The sequence below is a fragment of the Chenopodium quinoa genome, unplaced genomic scaffold (genome assembly GCF_001683475.1).
Source record: "Chenopodium quinoa cultivar QQ74 unplaced genomic scaffold, ASM168347v1, whole genome shotgun sequence".
NCBI lineage: Eukaryota > Viridiplantae > Streptophyta > Magnoliopsida > Caryophyllales > Amaranthaceae > Chenopodium > Chenopodium quinoa.
Window position 1 is genome coordinate 318,171 of NW_018744113.1, and position 24,148 is coordinate 342,318.

Below are 24,148 nucleotides of genomic sequence, written 5' to 3' on the forward strand. Positions count from 1 at the left end.
AGACCTTGGCGATGGAGACCTTTTTGCAAGAAAGGGATGCAGCGATCTTAAACGCCCAACAATGGAAGAAGGGTTTTGAAGCCTCCGAGAAGTTGAAAGGAGATCTATCCTTAGCCCAGCAAAACCTTCAAACAGCCCTGGACGAGGCAAATGCCCTCAGAGCCGAGGTGAAAACTCTAAAGAAGTCCGTTTTGGACTTAACTGAGCAATTAAAGGCGCCTCGGCCTCCCAGCCCTACTGAAATCGTCTGCATTGAGCACAACGTCGAGGGGAGACTAAAGAGCCACTTCTTCGAGGCCTTTGAAATAATGGTGGACAAGAGGGAGGCCGCCTATTACCAAGAGTGCTTCGCCAAGCAGCTCAACTACGTCTGCCTCAAAGAAGAGGCCAAAAAGGCAGGGAAGCCCTCTTCTGAACTTGTCGTCACCCCGACCAAATTCGAGGGTTATGAGGATGGCGAAGAGGAGGCGGACAAAGTTGAGGACGAGAAGAAGGTGGAGCAGACTGGTGAAGGATGCCAGTTGCGGAGCTGTCCACCCTTGCTGCGGCCGCTGAGGAAGAGTCGGCCTTGGAAGAGCCTACCAATGATAACAAACCGACTGAGTAGAGCTCAGGTCTTCCAACAGCGCTTGCCAAGCTTCAGTCTTTTGCTTCCAGGATTTAGTTTATTTTACTTTTTGCTGAACAGTTTTTTAATTTTCATGCCGCCTGTTTTAAGCGGTTGCGTAAGATATTTTTCCGCCTTTTGAGCGATTTTATTTTATTATTTGTCGCCTTCTGAGCGGTTTTATAATTTTCCATACTTGGCAAATTTTGCGCATTTTGTTATGCTTTTTCTTGCTTTCGTACAAACACTGGCAAATTTTCCATACTTGGCAAATATTTCCCTTTTTTGGGCATAAATGCCTTAGGAAAATTTAGGCTAACTTTATGCTTAATCGTCCGTCTTGGTTGTGGTCGGACGCTTTCTTTGATGTTGGAATGCCCCTGCTAAACAATTGCACGATTGCTCGATTGTACCCTTTGTGACCGAGCGGTTATGTTGTAAGCAACCTTGTTATTGTTTTATTCGACATTTTTGTTCAGTCTTTTAAAGGCCGAGCTACTATGTTGCAAGAAGCGTCGTTATTATTTTCACTTGGCATACCTGCTGGATAATGAGAGACATAAACAAACAAAATAAGATAACGATGCTTGACTTTTTCATTAATTTGTTAAAATTACATTGTTGGGGCCGTACGACCTTAATTACGTTGCTCGGTTATCAAGACCTAGTTGTATATACAACTTTTGGCTAAGTAAAAGAAAACTTAAACATAGTATTTCTACAGATTATCTGTGTTCAAAGTATGAGGGATCGAACGGCCATCTAAGGCTTCGGGATGGTAAGTGCCATCTCAGACTTCTTCTCTAATTTGGTACGACCATTCCCATTTTGGTGCTAACTTTCTATCCTCATTGGCCCGTCCTACCACTTCTATTTTTCTTACGACCAAATTACCCATCTTCAGCGGCCACTTAGACACTCGGCGATTATAAGCTATCGTCATTCTAAGACAGTAAACTTCATGTCTAAGCGCCGCATTGCCCCTCGCCTCTGAAATTAAATCCAAGGCGGTCTTCATAGCTTCCCAATTGCCATTCTCATCATATAGCATCACCCGAAGAGCGGGCTCTTACATTTCAATTGGGAACACAACTTCAGCACCTTAGACTAAGAAAAATGGGGTTTCTCTTGTTGAAATCTTCGCTGTTGTACGTATGGACCACAAAACATTGACAACTCATCTACCCATAGGCCTCCTGCTTTCTCAAGCTTTCGCTTGATGCCATTGGAGATTAGCTTGTTATAAGCCTCAACTTAGCCGTTGGCTTAGGGATGGCTGACCGAGGCAAAACAGTGAGTGACTGAGTGATGCCCTGCTCACTTAGCCATTGGAGATTAGCTTGTTATAGGCCTCAACCAGGCCGCTCTCTTCTTCATTAGTTAGCTCTCTTTCGGATCGGTCGGGAGTATCACATCCCTTAAGTAGGATATGATCCTGTCCATTCAAGTGGAGCTTATGTCAATAATTTGTATTGGCTCGACATCAATACTCCTCTTTTCCCTTACCTCCTTAAACACTGATCTAGGAGTATCACATGATGCTGAGGATGCTAATTTAGAGAGCGGATCCGCTTAATGATTTTCTAAATGGAGGACTTGTTGCAGGGTAAAATGCTCTAAGCTCTCGGCCTCCTCTTTAACTATCTGCTAATACTTCATCATGGCCGGCTCCCTGGCTTCATAGTCACCATTCACTTGGCCGACTATCAGTTGAGAGCCCGAACTTGCATAAACTTTTGTTGCCCCGACCTCCTTACACATTCTAAGGCTTCATACTCGGCTTCATTATTGGAGGCTTGAAACTGAAATCTCATCGCATATTCAAATTTTTCTCCCTCGGGAGACTGACAAATAATCCCAATGCCGCATCCGGTCGCTGTTGCACTACCATCTACACAGACCTTCCAGATCTGGTTTCCTTCCGGCTGCAAGTCTGGCCGAGTCATTTCATCCAAAAAATCAGTAAAGGCTTGCCCCTTGATCGCCTTCCTGGGCTCAAACGTGATGTGAAGACTCTCAGTTCTAAGGCCCATTTAAGCATGTGGCCGCTGGCTTCCAAATTTGTAAACGACTTCATTAAGTTGCTAGTCTGTATAGACCACAATTGAATGCGCCAGAAAATACGGTCGTAGCTTCTTTGACGCCATATACAATGCTATAACTTTTCAATGGGGGAATGCCTAGGCTCGGCATTATGCAAAACATGGCTAATGAAATAGACTGGGATCTGGTGGTCGTCCCTTTCAGCAAGCAAAACGACACTTAAAGAATGCTCTGAGATGGCAAGATACATGTATAGCTTCTCATTCTTGAGTGGACTGACGAGTCGAGGCAATGTATGCAGATGGATATTTAGCTGTACGACTGCTTCCTCGGCCTCTTTAGTCCACTCGAACATGGCTTTCTTCTTGATGGTCTGAAAGAAATATCGACATTTATCCCCTGATCTTGACAAAAATCGGCCGAGCGCGGCTAAACAACCGGTCAATGTTTGCACTTCTTTGATTGTTCTTGGTGACTTCATATCCAAGACAGCTTGAACTTTTTCAAGGTTGGCCTCAATTACACGCTGATCAATCAAAAATCCGAGAAATTTTCCGGACTCAGCACTAAAGATGCAATAATTTGGATTTAACATTATCTTATGCCGCCTGAGTTCGGTGAATGTTTCTCGGAGATCTTTCAAATGGTCGGCCTGACTCTTTTAATTTGACAATCATGTCATCAATGTATGCCTCCATGTTCTGACCGAGCTGATCACTAAAGATCGTATTAACAAGTCTCTAAAAAGTAGCAGGGGCGTTCTTAAGGCCGAACGGCATGACTTTGTAACAGTACAACCCCTGCTCGGTCACAAATGCAGTTTTTTCTTAATCTTCTTCCCATAAAGGGAAATCCAAAGTATGCATCCATGAAGCTCATAAGGGCATGCTCGGCCATAGAATCAACCAAACGGCCAATCTTGGGCAAGGGAAAACTATCCTTGGGGCATGCCTTGTTCAGATTAGTGTAATCTACGCACATTTTCCAAGTTCCATTTGGTTTTTTCACAAGAACTACATTGGCTACCTAGTCAGGGTAGTAACATTGTCGAATGAAACCAGCGTCCAGCAGATTTTTCACTTATGCTACGGCTGCCTGATTCCGCTCTTCTCCATGATTTTTCTTCTTCTGTTGGATAGGTTTAATAACTGGATTCATGACCAGCTTATGCACGACCAGGGCTTATACCTAGCATTTCACTAACTTCAAATGCGAACACATCCTTGAACTCTCTTAGAAACTGGATTAAGTTGTCTCCAAGCAGACTCACAGGTATAGTGCCTACCCCGATAGTCCGATCAGGTTAATCGGGGTCAAGCACTATATCTTGGTGATCGCCGGCCGACTAGGGTCTTAACTCTTCTGGCTGGTCGACGGCCAGTAACTGCTATGCTTGGTCTGTCACGGCCGGGGCCGACCTGGTATGCTAGGAGTGACACTTCTTCGGCTTTTGACTCGAATGGCCTTCCCTGTCCGCGTATTTTTGGCTTTACCGCCAGCTGATTACACTCCTTAGCCATTTTTTCACTTCCTTGGATTGAACCAATTTTCCCGTCTGACCTCTCAAGCTTTAACAACATCAAATGAGGAACGAATACTGCCTTTTCCGCGTTTAGTGTGGGGCGGCCGAGCATGACATTATAGCCAATGAGCTCTTTGCCACTAGGAAATGGACAACCATGTCCCTTCCTTCCCCCTTCTGCCCAAATCGGACGGGCAAGTCTATCTGTTCGACTGGGTGAATGATGTTCCCCCCGAACGCAACCAAAGGGTGGGTGATGTATTTGAGAGTGTCTTCTGGGAACCTCAAATTTTTCAGGGCGGCCAAGCTGATTATATCAGAAAAACTGCCTGTATCTATTAGTATCTGGCCGACTTTTAAATTGGCTATCTTCATGATAAATACCATGGGGTCATTGTGTAGGATTTGACCTTACCTAGGTCTGCCTCACTGACCGTTACTTCTGGGAAGGGTTCAACCTTCACCCCTTCAGCCTGCATTACTTTTCCAAGATTCCAAGCATCTTGCTTGATTCCTTTCATGGTAGGGCCGCGCCTAAAGCAAAGTTGCCTGATATTACAGCCACTAAGCCAGAATTGGTGCTATTTCCATCATCTTCCTTGTCATTTTGCTTTTTTTTTTCCAGAACTGTTGTCTGTTTTGGTGTAATTGAATTTTTATTTCAAAATGTACGAATTCAACATGCCCTTTTTGGCCAGCTTATCCAACAATCTTTTCAGGTTGATGCATTCATTCGTGTTATGTCCCACGTCCTTGTGGTAATGACATTATTTGTTCTTGTTGTGATACTGAGCCAAACCTCTCATTGGTTGGGGATTTTCAAACTCAAATTTATCCTTAATTTCCATCAGGATTGAGTAACAATCTTTGGTGAACTCGTATTGTGGTTCGTACGTCTTGACTTTCTTTGACTTTGGCTGCTGATCGTCCGCCACCCAGAATTCCTTTCACTTGTTTCCTTCCTTTTTTCTTTTTGGCCGAGTCCTGCTGAAAAGTTTGCTTATTCTCAGCTCCCTTGGTTGGTTGTTCTGCTTTGGTGAGAAAACAGAAATCAGCTGCTTCAATATAGGCCTCAGCTTCCCGCAAAACGCATGCGTATGTCCGAACCTTTTTCCTGACCAAATCAAAATTGAAACCATTATGCCTTAATCCCTAGAGAGATTCCAAATAGGATATTTCATTCGGCAGATTATGAAAATGGGCTTTTTCTTAGTTAAATCTCTAAACGTACAAATGCAACCCTTCATTCTTCCCTTGGATGATTGTAGCTAAGTTAAGGCTGGTTTTCCTTGGGGGAATGTTGTAAGAAAAGTTTCCGATGAACAATTAACTGAGAGTAGTGAAGCAGTGAATGCACCCGGCCGGCAAGCTGTTAAACCAGTCCTGCGCCACACCCTTGAGGGTGGCTGGGAAGCACCTGCACCAGGTAGCATCATCTACGCTTTTTAAATACATCAGATTTCGATATGAGGTGACGTATTCTTCTGGGTTTCCCGTACCGTCATTGGCGCCCACAAGTACACTTTTCACCTTTGCTGGTTAAGGAGAGTTGAGAATTTCTTGAGAAAACGGAGGCGGCTTGTCACCAAGATTCTACAAGCGCATTTGCCAGTCAATATGCTAAGGTGGTGCGGTCGGTCCGACCAAGTAAGCTGTCTGGTCGAATGGATATCCATATTGCCCGTACTTTCCGAAGACAGGGGGGTTAGGCGGTAGAATAGTATTGAAATTCTGGGGTGTCTGATACTGAAACGGTTGAATTAGAATAGGAGTTTGAGTACGAACATCTTGACTCCTACTGATCCTAGCCGAGCTGGTATGCTGGGAAAGAGATCAGTGGTTAGAGAATTCATCCAGCATTATGGGGGTAGAGGCCGTGTTCGAATAAGCTGCTCGTTCCCATTGCCTTTGTCGGATGTAATCCCTTGCGTCTCTCCAGCATCTAGACGGCTCAGGTTCTTCCCTTTGAGGATGTTTAGTCTGCCCCCTAGCCGATTGTGTTTTCTCAAAAAGCTTAGACAATTTTGTCCGTGACTCCCTAGGAGACCTTCCATGCGGCCGGCGGAATGAGGTATTCTTTGAATCCATAGCATTAGTTGCCTTGCTCTGGTTTTTCTTTGGAGCGCCTTCTTCCTCCCTTCTGGACGGCTGTCTAGAGGTAGATGGCCTTTTGATCTCAAACTCCTTCTGAACTTTGTTCAAAGCGGCCTTTAGGGATGCAACAATAACTAGGGGGGTCCTTGGCCTCATGGAATGAGGCGATCAGAGGATCACTAGAATTGATTGTTATAGCTATGTCTTCTACATGGCCGTCCTGACCAGGGCTAGGACCGACATAAGGTGTCTAACCAACTATTTCCATTAAGGACGAGTATCTCCACAGACGGCGCCAAATATTTCGGGGTTTTTTTGGAATCCCTCGGGATACTGGTCACGCTTCGCCGACAATGAGACTACTCCGGTTTATCGGATTTCTGCCTCCAACGATCTAGTAAGTAATCAGAAAACGAAATAAATTAGAGAGAGAAAGTAGAGAGAAGTTGGAGCTTTCTGTGCTCTATTAAATGTTATGTCACAATCCACCCCTCCTATCATAAATTATTGGGGTATTTATAGGGGTGGGGAATTGTGCCCTTTTAGGGTTATTACCCTAGAATGACACGATTTGATTGGCGGCGCAATCAAGTATCGACAAGTGTCTAGGGGTCAGCGTCGTTTTGCGGCTTTCTCGAGATTTGGGCTTCATGATTTAAGGAGGCCCTTTTCTCTTATTTTAGGTGCTCCTTTTGAGCTTGACAAGCGCCATCTTCCCATAGGGATATGTGTCACCCTTTGATTAGGCCACGTGTCACTACGGGATTGGACTACATGTAGGCGGTATTTTTACCCTAAACAATAAGCATTAAATATACTTTCTAAAATGGAAATAAGTTGGGAATTCATGACAAAATCACGTACACATCGGTATAACTAATGTTACTTTAACCTTAATATTTCCTTTTTAAGCTTCTTATACATAGCCCTAAGGGATATGTTTATCATTTTCCTATTATAAAAAAGAGATTTAGAGATGACTTAATAAAAAATTGTCACATTGTCACATAGCAGTACGAAGGTTCCTTAATTATGAAGTTGTGGTTATAATATTGTGACTCGTTCCAGCTAGATATTTAGGATAATACTAAATAAATAAAAAAACGAAGTAAGAGATAACGACTTTAAATTTTGGTACAATATAGTGGTATCAAGATCTTACAAATTATATGATGTTTTTGATCTATGGGGTAGTAGGATAATCTTCAACACAAAATTTTTATTTGGCAATTGTATCCACATGCATACTCTCAAACGGGGAGCAACATATATTGTAGAATACTATAGAGCTTGGAATTATGAAATAGTTCCTAGCATTGCACCATTTCTTGATAGTAATATGATATTCTTTTGAAAACTCGCAAATTCCAAATAAAATATGGTTTCAGAAGAATTATTGAAACAACTAGATACAAAGGAGATGTGCAATCATTGAAGTAGTTGAAGAAAGGGTTAGTTCTCCATATTACTTAATCACATTTAAAGATGTTCATCGAAAGGTCAAAGATCAAATTTATCTCCAGCGCGCAAAAATGAGCAAGAGATCCTACTGAAGCAAGAGCATATGGATTTTTTTTTATTTTTTATTTTTCTTAATGTCTCAATATAAGTTCTTGGAAATATTAGAAGAACCCCAATCCATAATGCATGTAGGAAATACACCGTAGCTGTTCCATAATTGTTAAAATTCATTTAGAAGGAGCAGCCAATGGTGAATCAGTCCTTAAATTAATTATCTTGAAGAAGTTGAAGCTAGAAAGTTTCTAGCCTTAGAAGGGAATGAACACATCTTTGTAACATAAGATGAGTCATATGTAGACAAATGTGTCCAAGAACTCTTAGGGAACTTCAAAAACCCCATGTATGTTTACTATGAAGAAAGCAATGATAACGAAGGCGACCTACCAGAGATGATGATTGATGAGACAATGGAAGATTAAGCCCCACAAAAAGCAAAAAGAGATTATTTTAATATTGTAGCCATGTTTTAAAAATTGTTAGCGTTAACTTTGTAAATGTATCTTTGTAAAAGGAGTGACTCATAGTCGTTGCTAAGTCATAAGACACCATATAGTGTTGATAAGGTGTGTGAATCTTTTTCTATATAAAGGATTGTAGGAAACAAGAGAGAGGCAGGCTTGAAGAGAGTTTCATGTCATGTTTTTTTAAATGAAATATTGGTTATCCATCTTTCTTGAAGTACAGAAAAACGTTAGCTCTTGTCATGTCTGTTTAAGCTTTTAGTTAGAGTGTTGAAATATATGTGTGTTGTAATTCTGTATAAATTCATTAAAAGTTTCTTTTAGAAGGGAACGTTATCTTCTCAAACTTTATATTTCAAATGAGCTATAAATCTATTTAATTAAGAGTTCCATCATAAACACAATAGAGATTGATTAATTAGAGACTACGTGTAAGGTTGGAAACGAATTATATATGTGATGTGCCTAATCTATGGAAGACATGGTTGAGGCTAGCTTCTACCTTGGTAAAGCCGAAACCTTGGTTATCCGTTGTCGACCAAGTTCAGTTTTGGTCAAAAGCATGGTAGGCTATTAAACTTGAATGTTAATTTCTTATGATATATGAGTAGTAGAGCAGAGATTACTAGTACTGTTATAAGTCATTAATCAAAAAGTAAGTGAACATTAGTTGATTATAATATTATTTTAAGGAAAATTTGTAAATTACCACCCAAAAAGTAAACCTGTTTTGAAATTACCACCCGTTTAAATTTTTATTTTATTTTATTTTACCACCCCTTAAATTAAAAAAAGTACTCATATTCCCACCTTTTTTAAATCAGATGAACTTTCCGTCACTAGGACGCATATAACGGCTATATTGAGCCTTCATTACTATTTCCTCCCCCCCCCCCCTCCCCCACCCCCGATTTTTTTCTATAACTCATTTCCTTAGACTCAATTTGTTGTTTCTACCCCAAATTCTCCCAAATTTTGCTAACTTGTATTTGAAGACGAATCTGCCACACGTGTAGACGCTCAATTTGCAATCAGGTATCCTTGATTCTATTTCAAAATTAGGGTTCTACACACATTGTAATTAGAGGAAATCGGGGGATTTCATGAATTAGGGTTCTTCGCACAAATTAATTAGGGGAAATTGGGGGATTTCATGAATTAGGATTCTTCGCACAAATTAATTTGGGGAAATTGGGGGATTTCATGAATTAGGGTTTTTTTTTGCACAAATTAATGGAAAAAATTAGGGGAATTCATGAATTAGGGTTTTTTTTGCACAAATTGATTGGGGGAATTGGGGGATTTCATGAGTTAGGGTTCTTAATGATAGATGATTTTCAGAAATTAGAGAAGATAGATAATTTTTTAGTGATTTAATGAAAAAATTGAAAGAGGGAAGTGTTTAGTTGAGTGCAGTAGAATAGTGAGAGGGTGAAATCGAGAGAAAAGAAGAAAAAAAAGGAGGGAAATAAGTTAGGTGGGCGCCATTGACTGAAAAACCATCGGATTTATGAAAAAGGTGAAAATCTGAGTACTTTTTAATTTAAGGGGTGGTAAACTAAAATAAAAATTTAAATGGGTGGTAATTTCAAAACAGGTTTCTTATTTCGGTGGTAATTTACAAATTTTTCTTATTTTAACTAGTGTTATAAAAAGTGTTCGTTGGTATAAAATTAAAAAAGAATATCAACCAAGGATTTGTCGGTATCTAAAAGAATACCAACAACGAGTTCATTGGTATCATAAAAAATATCAACAATATTATATAACGATACCAACCTAGAGTTGCTAGTATTGTTGGTTATTAGAGTCCTCAAGCACGCTCCTTATTAAAAATTGAGAGATTCTCTTAACGGAGGTAGTATTATTTTTTATTTGTCTCCTTTAAAAAAACCTATGGATCTAAAAAAGAGTTACAAAATTATAATGCACCCTTCATAAGTGATGCCTTTCATATTGTGATTATTTAGTTTTTTATTCATAAATAAATTTCTTGAAAAAAAAGGCTAGAATTTAGCTTAAATAAAAGAAAAAATTGTAAATAACCACCCCTCAAATCACCCAAAAATTGATTTTACCACCCTTTTTTTCTTTATTATAAGTAACCACCTCTAAAAGTGAAAAAAAAATTAAAAATCACCACTTTTAGCCAAATTTAATTCAACTAGGACAAAAAGTGGAGAAATTAAAGTACACTAAAGAAGGAAGAAGAACCTTCAAAAATTAGCTTATAATTAGTTGAAAACATGATCGGACCAATGCTAAAAGATGTTGATTTCTAATGTTTTTCACTTTTAGAGGTGGTTATTTAAAATAAAGAAAAAAATAGGTGGTAAAATCAATTTTTGGTGATTTAAGGGGTGGTTATTTACAATTTTTCCTAAATAAAACTCTTAGTTTAGATGGCATCATAGTTGAGGTGATAAATGTTATTTGTGTCACATGAGGTTGTGTGACACGATATTTGGAGAAATATTAGAATGTCAAATTTCGTCTTGTGGCATGCTACGAAATCCAAGTTTATATATTAGCTTAAGATTTATCTACAAGATGTCGTTAAATATTTACAAAAGCCCCACTTATGTGTGCACCTTTTACAAGTAATGCCTAGTTAATCAAATTCAAACAAATGACTACAGTTAGGGGCCGTTTGGTTCGCACGAGGTAATGAGAATGGAATGAACAAAGGGAATGGAATGAAACCCTTTCTACGTAGTATGTTGTTTGTTTTACAAAACAAAGGAATCACCACCAGTCCACCACCACCACCACCACACAACCCCTCTTCCCCAGCCATTCCACCAGCCACCACCTCACTGACCCTCGCCGCCCAATTTCGCACCTCCCCCACCCCCTCGCCGCCCATTTTCGCATCTTCCCACCCCTCGCCGCCCCATATCACACCTCCCCCACCCACTGTCGCCAGATATTGTACCTCCCCCACCACTCGTCGCTCAATTTCGCATCTCCCCACCCCCTCGCTGCCCGATTTCGCATCTTCCCACCATCGCCGCTCGATTTTGCATCTCCCCCACCCCCTCGCCGCTCGATTTTGCTGGCTTGTTTGGGTTTATGTGGCTGGGTTTGCGTGTCGGAATCTTGGGCGGCAGATCGGTTGGGTTTGCGTGGCTGACTTGGGTGGGAGGATGATTTTCTAGAGTTTCGGCGAGGGGAGGGGGAGGCGCAACGGATTCCGACTAGGGGAGGGGGAGGCGCAACGGATTCCGACAAGGGGGAGGTGCGACGCGTTTCGGCGAGGGGAGGGGGAGGTGGACGAGTTCCGGCGAGGTGCCTTGGCGGTGGGCGTGACTGGGTAAGGTAGCAGTTGGTGGTGTAGTGGTGGCTGGGGAATGGGAATCCCAAAGTCTAGGGGGGGTGGGGAATCAATATAGAAGGATTTTGGGTAAACTCAAAAATGAAAATGGGTAAAGGGAATGAAAAAAATGGCAAACAAACAACAACAAAGGGAATGAGCCATCTTCATTCCCTTTCCCTTTGATTATTAACCCCAACCAAACGGCCCCTTAGTTTGTGTGTGTTTAGGTGGTTTTATCATTCACTTCGGTTCTCCAGTGATAAGTGGCAAGGTGTGTATGTGGGTTTGATTCAGTGCACTGCTTCAGCTTCAGTACTCATAGATTTCTTTTGTTGTTTTGTGTGTGTGTTGTTTTTTTTAGTTTCCTGAGGTTGTAATTTGCTTTTATTTATATAGTTCTCATGGTAAAAAAAATTAAAAAAAAAAATAAATAAAATAAATAACTCAAAGAACAAAATAATCTTACACTTATTGACAGTGATATGGTTTAGCAGCTCAAGTCTAAGATCCTTAAATCACTTCATATACTACGTATATTATTCGACGAAATCTTGCATAATGTAAAATAATAAAGAAAAAATGACCTGATTCAGGTAATAATGGATATAACAGTCCCAAAGGACAGAGAAAAAGGACACAGTGTCAAGGGCCTTCACAAGTCACAAATGCTTCCATATTCCAAAAAAATGGTGAATAGTTAACACAAATAAATTGATAGGCAAGATAGCCATTTGTTTTATACAAAGAATGAGCCTCGCCTTAAAGAATTACTTGTCCAATGGGGTTGCAGGACTCTGGCTGTCGGACAATATATATTTGATCACCTCGTACATCATCCCTGAACACATCCTGATTCCTGTGCCAAGTCCATAATGCATGCGTAGTATTCAAGACCTGCATCAGATAATGATATAGTTTAGTTTAACTAATCAGAAAATAAATATTCCTACAGAAAGTCATTGGCAAAGACTATTCTGTCGAATGAGAAACCATGCAGCAGCTACGCATAAATAAGGAAGAGTTCATTTGTACCAGGTTAGATTTCAAGCCAGTAAATTCCATTCTAGTCAAAGAGATTTCTTAATTTACATGCAGACTCACCTCAAGTATTCCGTGTCCGAAACTACTCTCCCTGAATGCACTCCACTCAGGCTGTGTATCCCAGCAAAATTTTCCCTTTGCAGGACCTGAAGAAAAATTTAAATGGCACACTGGACCAATTTCAGGTACGTTGTCACTGGGCTTTGGGCACTTCCCTGAGTCATCAGCGTGATCGACATCAACTTTCTCGATATTCCCTCCATCTCCAACTGTTATGTAAACAGGACCACATGGATCCAATGTGTAATTATAAACACGATTCATCCGCTCATATGCATGAACCTGATTATACGAAATTTAGTTAGGATGTCAATAGTTAAAACTTTGTATTTTGTACTAAATTTGTTTCCTGATGTTGCTTGATGTCTTCCCAAGTTAGCCAGTACATAAATTAGTACGTCATGTTCCGTTAAAATTATCTATAGTTCTTGCTTTCATCTCACTCAATCAGAAGCTTACAAAATACCAGTGAAGGTAGACAGGTAGTTACCTTAAAGTAGTACAGTAGACATGACACATGTTTAAGGGAGAAAAACACGATATTTAGGTCAAATCATTAAAAAAAAAATTATGTGGATACTTACTGAGCCTATTATGGTACTTATGGCATCTTATTAAAGATTAAAGACACCAAAATGCTAAACTAAAGTTGTGCATAGTAGGTTCATGTGGATAAAGGATATACATTAAGGGACTGTTGGTCTTGTGAAAATAAAGAGCTAAATATGCAAACTAATTTGCATGCATCACTAATATCAAACAAGTTTCTAATTTCAGACAAAGACTTCAATATTCCTTATAAATCATCAACTATTTGTACTTTCTTACTTCTAAGGAAAGCTGCTTTGCCAACTTACATGACCGGAAAAGACAATGTCAACTTTATACTGGTAGAGGAGTGCTTCCAATTCTTGTCTCATGCACTCAAATTCCTGATAGTGCGACGAATAGCTATTATACCAAGGAGAATGCCATGCAGCAACCAGCCAAGGAGTTACATCCCGGTTGACTTTTTCAAGGTCCTTCACTAGCCAAGCATACTGAGCACCTATAACGAAAGTGAAGAGTATGACTGGTCAACTATCAAACCAATACCTACCACTGATAATTCAAATAAAGAGCCAAAAGTTGTATAGATAAAAGAGCAGTTGGACAGGCAAGGAGAATACAATTATGAAATAGCTAAAACTCACTCGTCCTATCATAATCGACATAAGCTCCCAACATAATGACATGAATACCTCCAGCGTCAAAAGAGTAGTAAAAATTAGATTCCGAGCCACTCTCCTCTGAAGGAACAGCAAACCTTGTGAGATACGATTTAAATGTTACCCCAGCAGCTTGAGGCTCAATCTCATGATTGCCTTCAATAACCATCATTGGGACTTTGGAGATTAGAGGCTCCATGAACCTAGATTCAAAGTTTCAAAATCATAGTCCTTAAAACGAAAGTTCATAAAAAATATGACACTTTTAGCATATCATTCAGAAAACAAAAATCTTATAGTCAAATGCTAACAAGCATTTGATGGAAAAGTTCTGATTCTATTTAATATGGTATTGGATGGAAACTGTATCAGCTGGTGGTATTGCCAAAGTTGGGAACTAGCACATAAATTTTCATGTTTTTACTTGTATTACCCACGTTTATAAGAAACTCATTTAGGTTTATCTCAAGGTTAAGTTGTTAAATTACTTTTTTGTACTTCTCTGGAAGAAAAAGTTCGGGCTGCTCTCACACATATTATCAATAACATTACCTAAGATATAAGAAGCGGTGCTAGAATAATATATACACGATATGAAAAGAAAACAAATTGAAAGTCCATGGAAGTTTTGCACACAATGTATAGCTTTCACAAGAATAAAATCAACATGGCCCCTGGTATCAACAATTAGCATTTTCAAGAGAAAAATTTATCATCAGGCAGACTTTCCCACAAAAGCAGAAACCAGACACCAACTGATTAATGATTATGGCACTACCAAAGTTGTCAGAATCAGGATTTCACTTTGGATAGATGGAACTGCTAACATAGTAGCATTGCCACATTGCAACTATATTGTATAGCTTATTAAGCTTACAATGATCGCAATATTAGACCGCAACAACTGCAAACTATCTGCACTGCCAACAAAAATGGTTCTCCATTATTGTGATCACCGCTAGAGATCTAAAACCATGGCTTCATGATACTACACATTAGCTAAAATTTGATAAAACTATTGTATAATAGTAATGGCTCTAATAACTGACCATATTTGAAGTTTGCTAAAAAGAAATCCTATAACTCTATGAATCAAGCACTAAATATATTGTAACATCACTTGGTTTTCAGGATTAATGTGAAAGTTTGTGACGACAAAAATTCTAACACATTAACAGTCTTATAAAACAAATTACAAAACAATAACATGTTAAAACAATTTTGTCAATAAAGTTGTCATTTTAGGGTCGAAACTTTAGATCATAGAATAATAATATCGTATTAATACCCTGATGCTTCAAATGACAGCCCAATGAGTCGCTAAGATTCTGCACATTTAAGATTCTAAATAGAATCAAATCGTCTGGATAGTATTGGGATTGTAGTATTGTAAGATTCTAATATTCTAATTGCATTCTAACAAACATGGATAGTACATATGACTCATCTTAAAGTTGACATTACAGTTGGATGAACACAAATGGTGATCCACAACCAATTGTGCATAACATTTGCATGTTGGATCACATTTGTTCATATATCCAGCCACGTCAACAAGGTAAAGAGCAAGGTATCCATCCTATACCTAGGTGTAACATTACACCCTCTCACATTCTCCTCCCTATGTGCTAGATCACATAAGCTTGTAATGAGAAAAATATGAGAGGGTGTAAAATTACACCTGGGAATATGATGAAAATTGCTAGTAAACTAAAGAGTAGTTTTAGTTTGTAGTATTAAAAAATATATATATATGTCTCTAGCAATTGCATAAAGCTCAAGAAATTTATAGAACTAATACATGCTGCTTGTTTTTGGAAAAAGCTCAAGAAATTAATGAATTAGGTGGTTGGAGTAATTTGGTTGCAGCCCTTGCAGGAAACCACAACATTAAAAGAAGGTTAATTTGACCGAAATGAGAGAAACTTCTAGAATTGAACTTAGAAAAATCTAGTGCATAAAATTAATATACCAAGACCTAAGGGAATTGTCATCCTTTGACTTGCCTGCCTAAAAAGAAAGATTGGCCATGGCTGATAGGTTGATGAAGCGGCTATCAGGTGCATAAAACCAGCTTTAAGGGATTTTTTTTTTTTTTTTTTTTTTTTGTGTGCATCATTTGCCTTGCTTTACATGGAAGATTGATTATGGATGGTAGCTTGCACATGCCATACTTTACTAACAGAGCAAGATTAAAGTGACCACCCGTGGTTTAGTACTTTAGTTTTACATTCTTCTTCAGAAAAATTAATTGTGTTGAGCATATGTATGGGAATAGATGTTCCGCAATCACTCAGCTAATAGAGTTATAGGTAGTAAAGAGTAAAGTTTCCCTCTTTTTATTTAGAAGCTCAAGCCAACAGTGATATTGCTCGTGAGACATAGTCATAGGAGCTATATATTTAAAGTGTAAATGTATGCCAAATTCTCAAATGATCTAGTATATGATATGCTTGTGGGTTTTTATCCTTAAGGAAAAAGCCAGAGTGATACTGCTCACATGTAATTTCTACATTGTAATTTCTGCAGTCTACAGTATAGAGCACCAAGAATTCTGGGAAAATGAGAATTTGATCCTTAGTTACCTAACTGGAATCAATCCTCTGTATATTCCTCTAAAATGGATAGTCATGGTCATCATGGGTACAATTTTCTCAAAGCCTTTAGTACTTACGATATAATATGCAACATACAGTAAAAACATAAAATCAAAAGAACTCCAGCGCTTCTTTAAAGTCACAATTTTTTTTAAAAAAAAATGTTTTCAATAGTCAATTTGACAAGGTGGAACAATGATAAGGTGTTGCCAAAAAACAAAAAACAAAAGAGAACCAAGAAAAAGAATTATGTTTCAAAAAAAAAAAAAAAAAAAAAAATTACCTTCCCCAACCATCCCACCTTGGTTGATATGACTCTCTAATGGGTGCATCAGGGAATGCACAGGAAAAGCATGAAGCTCCTTCCCCACCTGTTGTACGATACTGATTTGCATAAGCCAAGTCACCAACCATCAGTACTAGTGACGGATCATTCTCAGTAACATGATCAATAGTTGTTGTAGAATTATGAGTCAGACCCAAATCTCCAATGAAAGCAATACGTCGAGGATAAGCATTAGGTCCAGGTAAAGGAAGAGTTTCGAAGGTATGCTCTTCACTCATTGCAGGGATGGAACTATCCCCACACTTGTAATAATATCTTGTTCCAGGTTCAAGACCTACAACATACAGAAATACAGCAAGCTTACAGCTCAAGATCTAACTTATTTGCCCCACAAGAGAATAAGACGAAATAAAATGAAATAAAACTAGAGAGTCATTGCCACATTGAGAGTATTTGGAGGATTACCATTGAAACAATCAAGTGAAGCATCTTACAAAAACTAATTAAATGAAGTCGTACTTTAATAAAATTGTTTATAAGCTAGTAAGAAATAAAGGGAGATCCCTAAGCTAGTATGCTTAAATTGGTGGAATGTGAGATTTCATCCATAAAATGTTTTCATACTTAAACATGAAGAGCCCAAAGGGTCCAAGTTTGATCTATTTAAACACAACAGTGATATGATGTATGACAATATCTGAAAATGCCAAGAATCGGCCTTTTGATTTCTAGAGTAGTCATAGTTGGGATGTAAAAGGCATACACTAGAAAGAAATAAGAATCACTCTTCAATTAAACACTTCATTGGATATAATGATCCATATAAAGATCGCAGGCCCCATTCACTAATTACAATGTAGCATGGAACCCTAGAAATAACATGCATAAAACAAGCTAGGAACTTCGGCCAGATAATAAGTACCAAAAGAATGGAACAGCAGCCAAATAACATGCACCAAACAAGCATGGATCAGCGGTCAAATAGCTTAGTAAAAGTTTCCAAAGGGTCTAATACAAAGTGCTTGAGACCAAACCTTGGCTGCATCGTTTCCATTTATTACACAAACCAAGAAATATGAAAGGACAAAGGAGGTGGCGATGAAAATATAATTTTTTTTTTTATTAAGCAAATGGAACAATTTGAGCTTTGCAAGCTAAAACTCGACTCTCCTAGCTAATAAGGCACAATAACAGTAACAAGGTATTTGAGAAAATAGCTAACAGGGAACGGGGCGAGATAAGGCCATGTTTTATTCACCTTATTTTCACTTATTCCAAGGAAAATAAGTTCAAATACAATATGCTCGGGATATATATTTTCAAAATTTCAAATAAGTTCAAGAAAAATAAATTTCAATAAGTTCATATAAGTTCGGATAACGGTTAATAAAGGGTTACCCAAGTTTAATTTACAACTATAACAAATTATGATAAGTTTTGATAAGTTCAAATAAGTAGATAAGTACTTGAAAAGGCAGATAGAACACTCACGAGTATTTTCCCATGCATGGTAGGGGACTATGGGTAGGAGATAGTAGTAGAATAAGTAGCAAAATTACTATTACTCTAACATTCTCTTCCATTTCTTACCTTTTCATTAAGGATAAGATTGTCTTTCCGTACATGATTTTTATCCCTCCCGTTATATCTCCCTCCTTAGAATTGGAGGGAAATGGAGGGGAGGGGGTGGGGGGGAGAGGAGCTATTCCTATCTCTCCTCTAATCCCCATTTCCTTAAACCAACTCTAGATTTCTTCTACCCTTACTTTCTTATCTCTGTCTCTTCTATACATGTATATCTAAGGTTAATGGAGTTGATGAAAAACAGAAAAAGTAGTGGAAGCGTATGTTTTTGATGATCAAGTAAAGTATTGGGACCATGGGCCATAAATGGGATCAGAGCATAATTTTAAGGACACCCCAAAGCAGAAAATGGTGCATTGGACAGAGGAAGTAGACAGATAGCTTCCATCAAAAATTTTAAGTTCAAGAACTCCACCCTTTACCTTACTCATTATTGATTATTATGTACTACTCAAGAAAATTTTGCTCTTCACATAATGTGAGTGTGGCCCGCCGAAAAGTGATGCTCCTTGCTCCCATATATGCCACATGCTAAGACGATAGACTCAATACCACAAGCAAAGAACTGCAGGCACATTAGAAATAAGTTTAAATAAACCAGTGTTCAGTGATGTTTAAAGTTTGCAAAGTTAATTTGTTTGTTTGTTTGTTTGTTAATTTGTTTTTAAATTTATTTTTTCTCTAGATAACTACAACAAAGGCTATTACCCTGGATCCTAAAGGATCACATTACCCAGAAAATGGTAGAAAAACATGAATCAGTAGAGGACAAACCTCCAGTGGTCCTCACATATGCATGCCAGAACAGGACAAAGCAGACCCACTATGGGGAATGGTCCACTATGGCAGGTGCACACAACAACACTATGGCAGCAGCATTCAGTGGCTCAGGAGAGGGTGAGACAGTACAGCTGGAGAATGAGACAAATTAAGCAGCCAAGACAAATTGAGCAGCCAAATTAGGTCACTTTTGCTTGAGTAGGTTGTATATATAAGAAAGGAAGGAGAAGATTGAGGCAGGCAATGTTTTGAGTGAAATTCTTGGAGAGTTGTGAGCTAAACTCACTGTTGGAGAGTGATAGGCTAAACCTAACTTTGTAAAAACCCATTGCTTATGAATGAAAGCTGCAATCTTTCCCTTCTAAATTTCTATAATTAACTGTGTATGATTGTTGTTGCTTGAATCCATTACAAGTGCACTCAAAGCTCCTTGGTGCTTGCTGATACTACTCATTGCGGATATGAGGGAACTCATTTGGTAAAGTCTTATTAGGGTGTTATCTAAAAACTTCAGGTCATATCCTAACTCGCCACCCCTCTCTACGTCAACAGATAAAGAAATGCTAGTCGTAACTCATCAAATGCTTGACAAAAGTTTATCACATTTAAACATTTATTACTGAAAATTTAGACATCAGGATGCTTTGTGGGTGAAGGAATGATGTTGCAATTTGGGATTCAGCACGAACATTGATTACAAAGGGCTTCCCAAAACCATCATGCATCCAATTCCCACGGCAGTATACGTAAATTGTAAGTTAGTAGCAAAAGGCAATAAACTTAAGCTCAAATTCCCTGTTAGCAATCTACCTATCAAGCACTTAAGAAGCATGACATCATAGCCACTTTAAATTCACAAATTGCTACAATATATACGATATTTCCCTAGAAGCATATGATTAGTTTCATTGGGTTAAACGTTTTACCAAAGCAACCCAATTATAACAGAATCCAAGCACAAATCTGACCAAATAAACACGGCTATTTTAAATAATGAACAACTTTTGACACTAAGAACAAGTCTCACTTACAAGACACACCATCCCCAAGCTCACAAACACCATGCTCATCTATATCAGGCAGAAAGTCTCTAGAATATTTGATACAAAGTTCTTTACTCATTAACTTTAATAAGTGTCATTCTAGATGACCAGAACTAAAGACTAACACATTTATTAAACCTCAAATACTTCCATCCCCTTGGTAGATGCAATAGCTTTACACGCATTTTTAAAAATAATTTAAGAAAAATAAAGGTGAAATGGGACATGTATTTAGGAACAAGATTGTTGGTTGAAATAGAACTATTATTTGGGGACCGGAGGAATACATAAACCTAATTTTCTTTTTCACCCTTTAAGTGCTATTACTGAAACATGGGAGCTCCATCTGTAACCTCAACCACATAATTATTTATATATTTGATAAAAATCAACATTCGACATGAGAGATTCAAGTCTCTATGGAATTTAAATGTACTTATTGATGACAATTTAGAGCTCCTTTGATGCTCTCTATCAACTGTGTCTAACATGAAGAAAATCATGACATGGTATATGTTCAAAAGGTTGGCTGACATCTTCATGAATCTCAAGACACGAAGCCAAAATAGTAAAGGATTATACATTTTCTTCCTCCATTTTTTGTCGAACAACTTACACTTAAATCAAGCTTTTGATTGAACTCTAGTCACCCTTTTTTTTCTTTTCTTTTCTTTTTCTTTTTTTTTTTTAATTTTTTATTTTTTATTTTTTTTAGCTTAGTTAGCTACAAGTAACAGAGATATCATGCTGTTGTATATTTGTATTGATACTTACCATCATATCCTTCTCACCCAAACCAAAAATCTTGTTTATACCCTTTTTTTCAGCCATCACCATGACTAACCTAAGGGGCATGACTTCTCAAATATATGCTGTTAAATTTCAAATAAATAACCAAAAGATGAAATACAACCATCAGCATGATATTTTCAAGTGAAGAGCTTAATGGTCCAAATTTGGTTTCTTTTCACAAAGGTTTCTTTTCACAAACCATTAAGGTTCCTTTCAAAAGCATACATTTTTGGGTGTGGATAAGAATCTAATTCTGTGGGAAACATTAACCAAGCTGATTAAATTTTGCCTCTACCAAAACTTTAATGACTATTCTCGTAACATTCAATGACTGGTTTCTGATTGATATGCCAAAGTATCTATTAACCATCAAAGATTAAAGAGTCATACAAGTCCACTCGCTAGCTTACCTGAGTTAAGCTTACTTACTATAATTAAGACTAATTTTTGCAAGGACGAGAAATCAGAGCTAGGCGCAATTCTAAGGCTTACAATTTGATAGGAAGAAATTCAACTTGAGTAGGTGAACTTTTTAAAATTCTACAGACCCTCATTCTTGAGTTAACTCTTGGAACGTTTCTCATTTAGCCCATCAATTGACTCGACCTCGAGTAAAACAAACTAAGGCAACCAAACTAATATAGCAATTTCTTAATTTTGCTAGCACTTGAGGTTTTCGAAGTATTATGTGAGATCTATAATGCTACTTATGAGTCATTACTTTACTAAATTCTTATACTCAGGCTTGCTCAAAAACTTTTCAAGTCCAACTAACCAAGTTAACATTGTTGGACTTGATATGATCAGTCAAGCTCATTCAAGACAAGCTTAGACAACGTTTTGACCGAACAAATCTCAAGTAGCTAGTTAATATGTTGACCTCACTCACCCCTAATTTGAGAAGGACACAGTAGGCTTCTGCAAATTGAATTGGAAAGAGGAGTACCAAGCCCAGAAAAGGGGGTCGAAAAGGGTATCGACTAGTAAATCCCCATAAATTTGGGCATTGTAGTTGGGGTATAAATGTGCTGTTAGCCTCCTTCCAGCACTTTCATTTCACAGACTTCCTAACCACCTTGCCATGTTTTTTACAAGCTTTTAAAACCTTGATCCCTTGCGGATTTCAAGTATGACCGACTGATCCTCGACATCAAAATGCTCAACATATCTTACTCGCAGACTTTGATCTGATAGTGTCCCTAATAGTTTAAAAAACACAGGACCTATCTATATACTCAAAAATAATGCAGCAAGTTGCAGTTAACTTCATTAATACTTAAATGGCACTTTTGCTGTGTAGTTACCAGTTAGTTCTAAATGATTGATGGAGCCACTGCAGGCCCTTAAACACATAACTGAAGACTACTGTAATATAGAATTAATCAAGTATTAAGAGAAGTAAAGAATTCTTTTTGACGGCTCATAGGCCTTATTGCCTGAAGCATATAATTATGAATATAAAATATGAGAACATGTATGACTACAGATTCCAACGATATCAAAAATAAACTGCTATTAATAAATATGTAAATATGATTTGGTGAAAGACAGAAGGGGAATTATATCCTGCAAATCGCAAGGACGTGGAATAATATTCTATTGCAAACAAATGAACTTGACCAATTATGTTATTATGTTATTCAACAGATACATTTTGATATTTGACAAGCTTTAGTTGTTACTGACATTAGTATTCAGCTAAAGACCGGGAAATAAGAGAAGATGGAACTTCACAACCTCATTGAACAACACAACATATTTCTAGAGTAAAACCAGCCCTCAAAGGAGCTGGTCTATTTTAGCAGTAACCCATAAAAATCAGAAACTTTACCTATCAAAATCTATTAGCTGATGAACCAAGACAGATAATCCATTAATTACTACTACACACAAAAAAGTAGATTTTATGCACCAATTTCATTTGACAAACAAACTGAAAGATTCATTCAAAGGACAAACCACACAAACAAATAGATAAAACTTAATTACAATTACAAACAACTCAAGCAAATTATAAAAAACAGTTGAATTCATACCTTCAAGTCTAACATGATGAATGATTCCTGAAGTATAATTTAACAGACCTTCAAAAGGGTACAACTGGCTGTAAACCATAGAAACCCCACTTTTCTTAGTAGTATAATTCCCACTACCTTTTCCACACCAAACTTCACTTCCAACACTTGATGGGTCTAATTCTGTTACATTCTTACCAATTTGAGCTTCACCTATTACAATCACAACAGCAACAACATTCATCAAGTGATCAAACTAATAGAAAAGCAGTTATGTCTCGACTCAAGACCTGAAATCAAATCCCGTCTCGAAAAAAATAACAAAGAAAGAGTATATACCAGTAACCCAAGAGACCCACATTGAAGAAGGTGAAGAAAGTGCAAGTGAAATTTGTTCAGGAAAACTCCCAGTTACATTTCTCCTTATTCTTGGATCATCCAATGGCAAATCAGTGCTACCTCGCCGCAAAGACGGATCAAAACGACGAGTTTTGGGGTCGAAAGGGCCTTCCAAAGTAGTGGGCATTGCTTCCATTGCAGCAAAACAGACCATAAATAAATTGAGGACCCATAACAATGATTTGAACTGGAAATGCATTGTGCAGAATTTTGGTCTACTGTAAATAGGAAGAGGTGAAGGGGATGTGCAGAGTTTGAGAACTCCATTGATGTATAATTGGAGGAAGAATTTGAATATTGATTTGAGTAATCTACAGAATATTCGTTCTAAGATGATTTTGACAACGTTGTTTGGTTCGCACGTAGTGCAATCGATGAATTTTTTTAGTGTGGACTGTGGACGTTATGGAGTAGAGCTGTCAAAAGCTGATCCGATTCGAAATATCAACCCGAACCTAATTATTAACCGATCCGTCTGAATCAGGAAAAATGATGACTTGAACCCGATTTTGACCCGACCTGAAACCAACCCTAGACCCGTTTACTTAAGCATTTGAGACCCGAACCCGAACATAAACTGACTTGGAGATGACCCGACCCAAATATAACACGTAAATTATTAACCTGAACCGAACCTGACCTAATCCGAAATTTACCCAAAACCGTTTTAACCCATCAAAACCCGAATTTAACCCGACCTAAATTCAACCCGACATGTTCCTAACCTGACCCGAATTTAACCCGACTTATTACTGACCTGACTCGAAATTGATCAACCT

The 24,148-nt window shown here is 38.1% G+C and overlaps 1 protein-coding gene across 1 annotated transcript; it reads right to left on the reverse strand.

Moving 5' to 3' along the window:
- Window positions 1–11,413: 11,413 nt before the first annotated feature.
- On the reverse strand, window positions 11,414–23,921 carry LOC110692460 (purple acid phosphatase 23-like). The gene is made up of 7 exons (XM_021869460.1): window positions 23,310–23,921; window positions 22,992–23,183; window positions 16,754–17,090; window positions 13,859–14,076; window positions 13,523–13,713; window positions 12,666–12,947; window positions 11,414–12,458 (listed from the first exon to the last, which is right to left on the reverse strand). The coding sequence occupies exons 1-7, from the start codon at window positions 23,566–23,568 to the stop codon at window positions 12,324–12,326; spliced, it is 1,614 nt and encodes a 537-aa protein (XP_021725152.1). The 5' UTR covers window positions 23,569–23,921; the 3' UTR covers window positions 11,414–12,323.
- Between the last annotated feature and the right edge of the window lie 227 nt (window positions 23,922–24,148).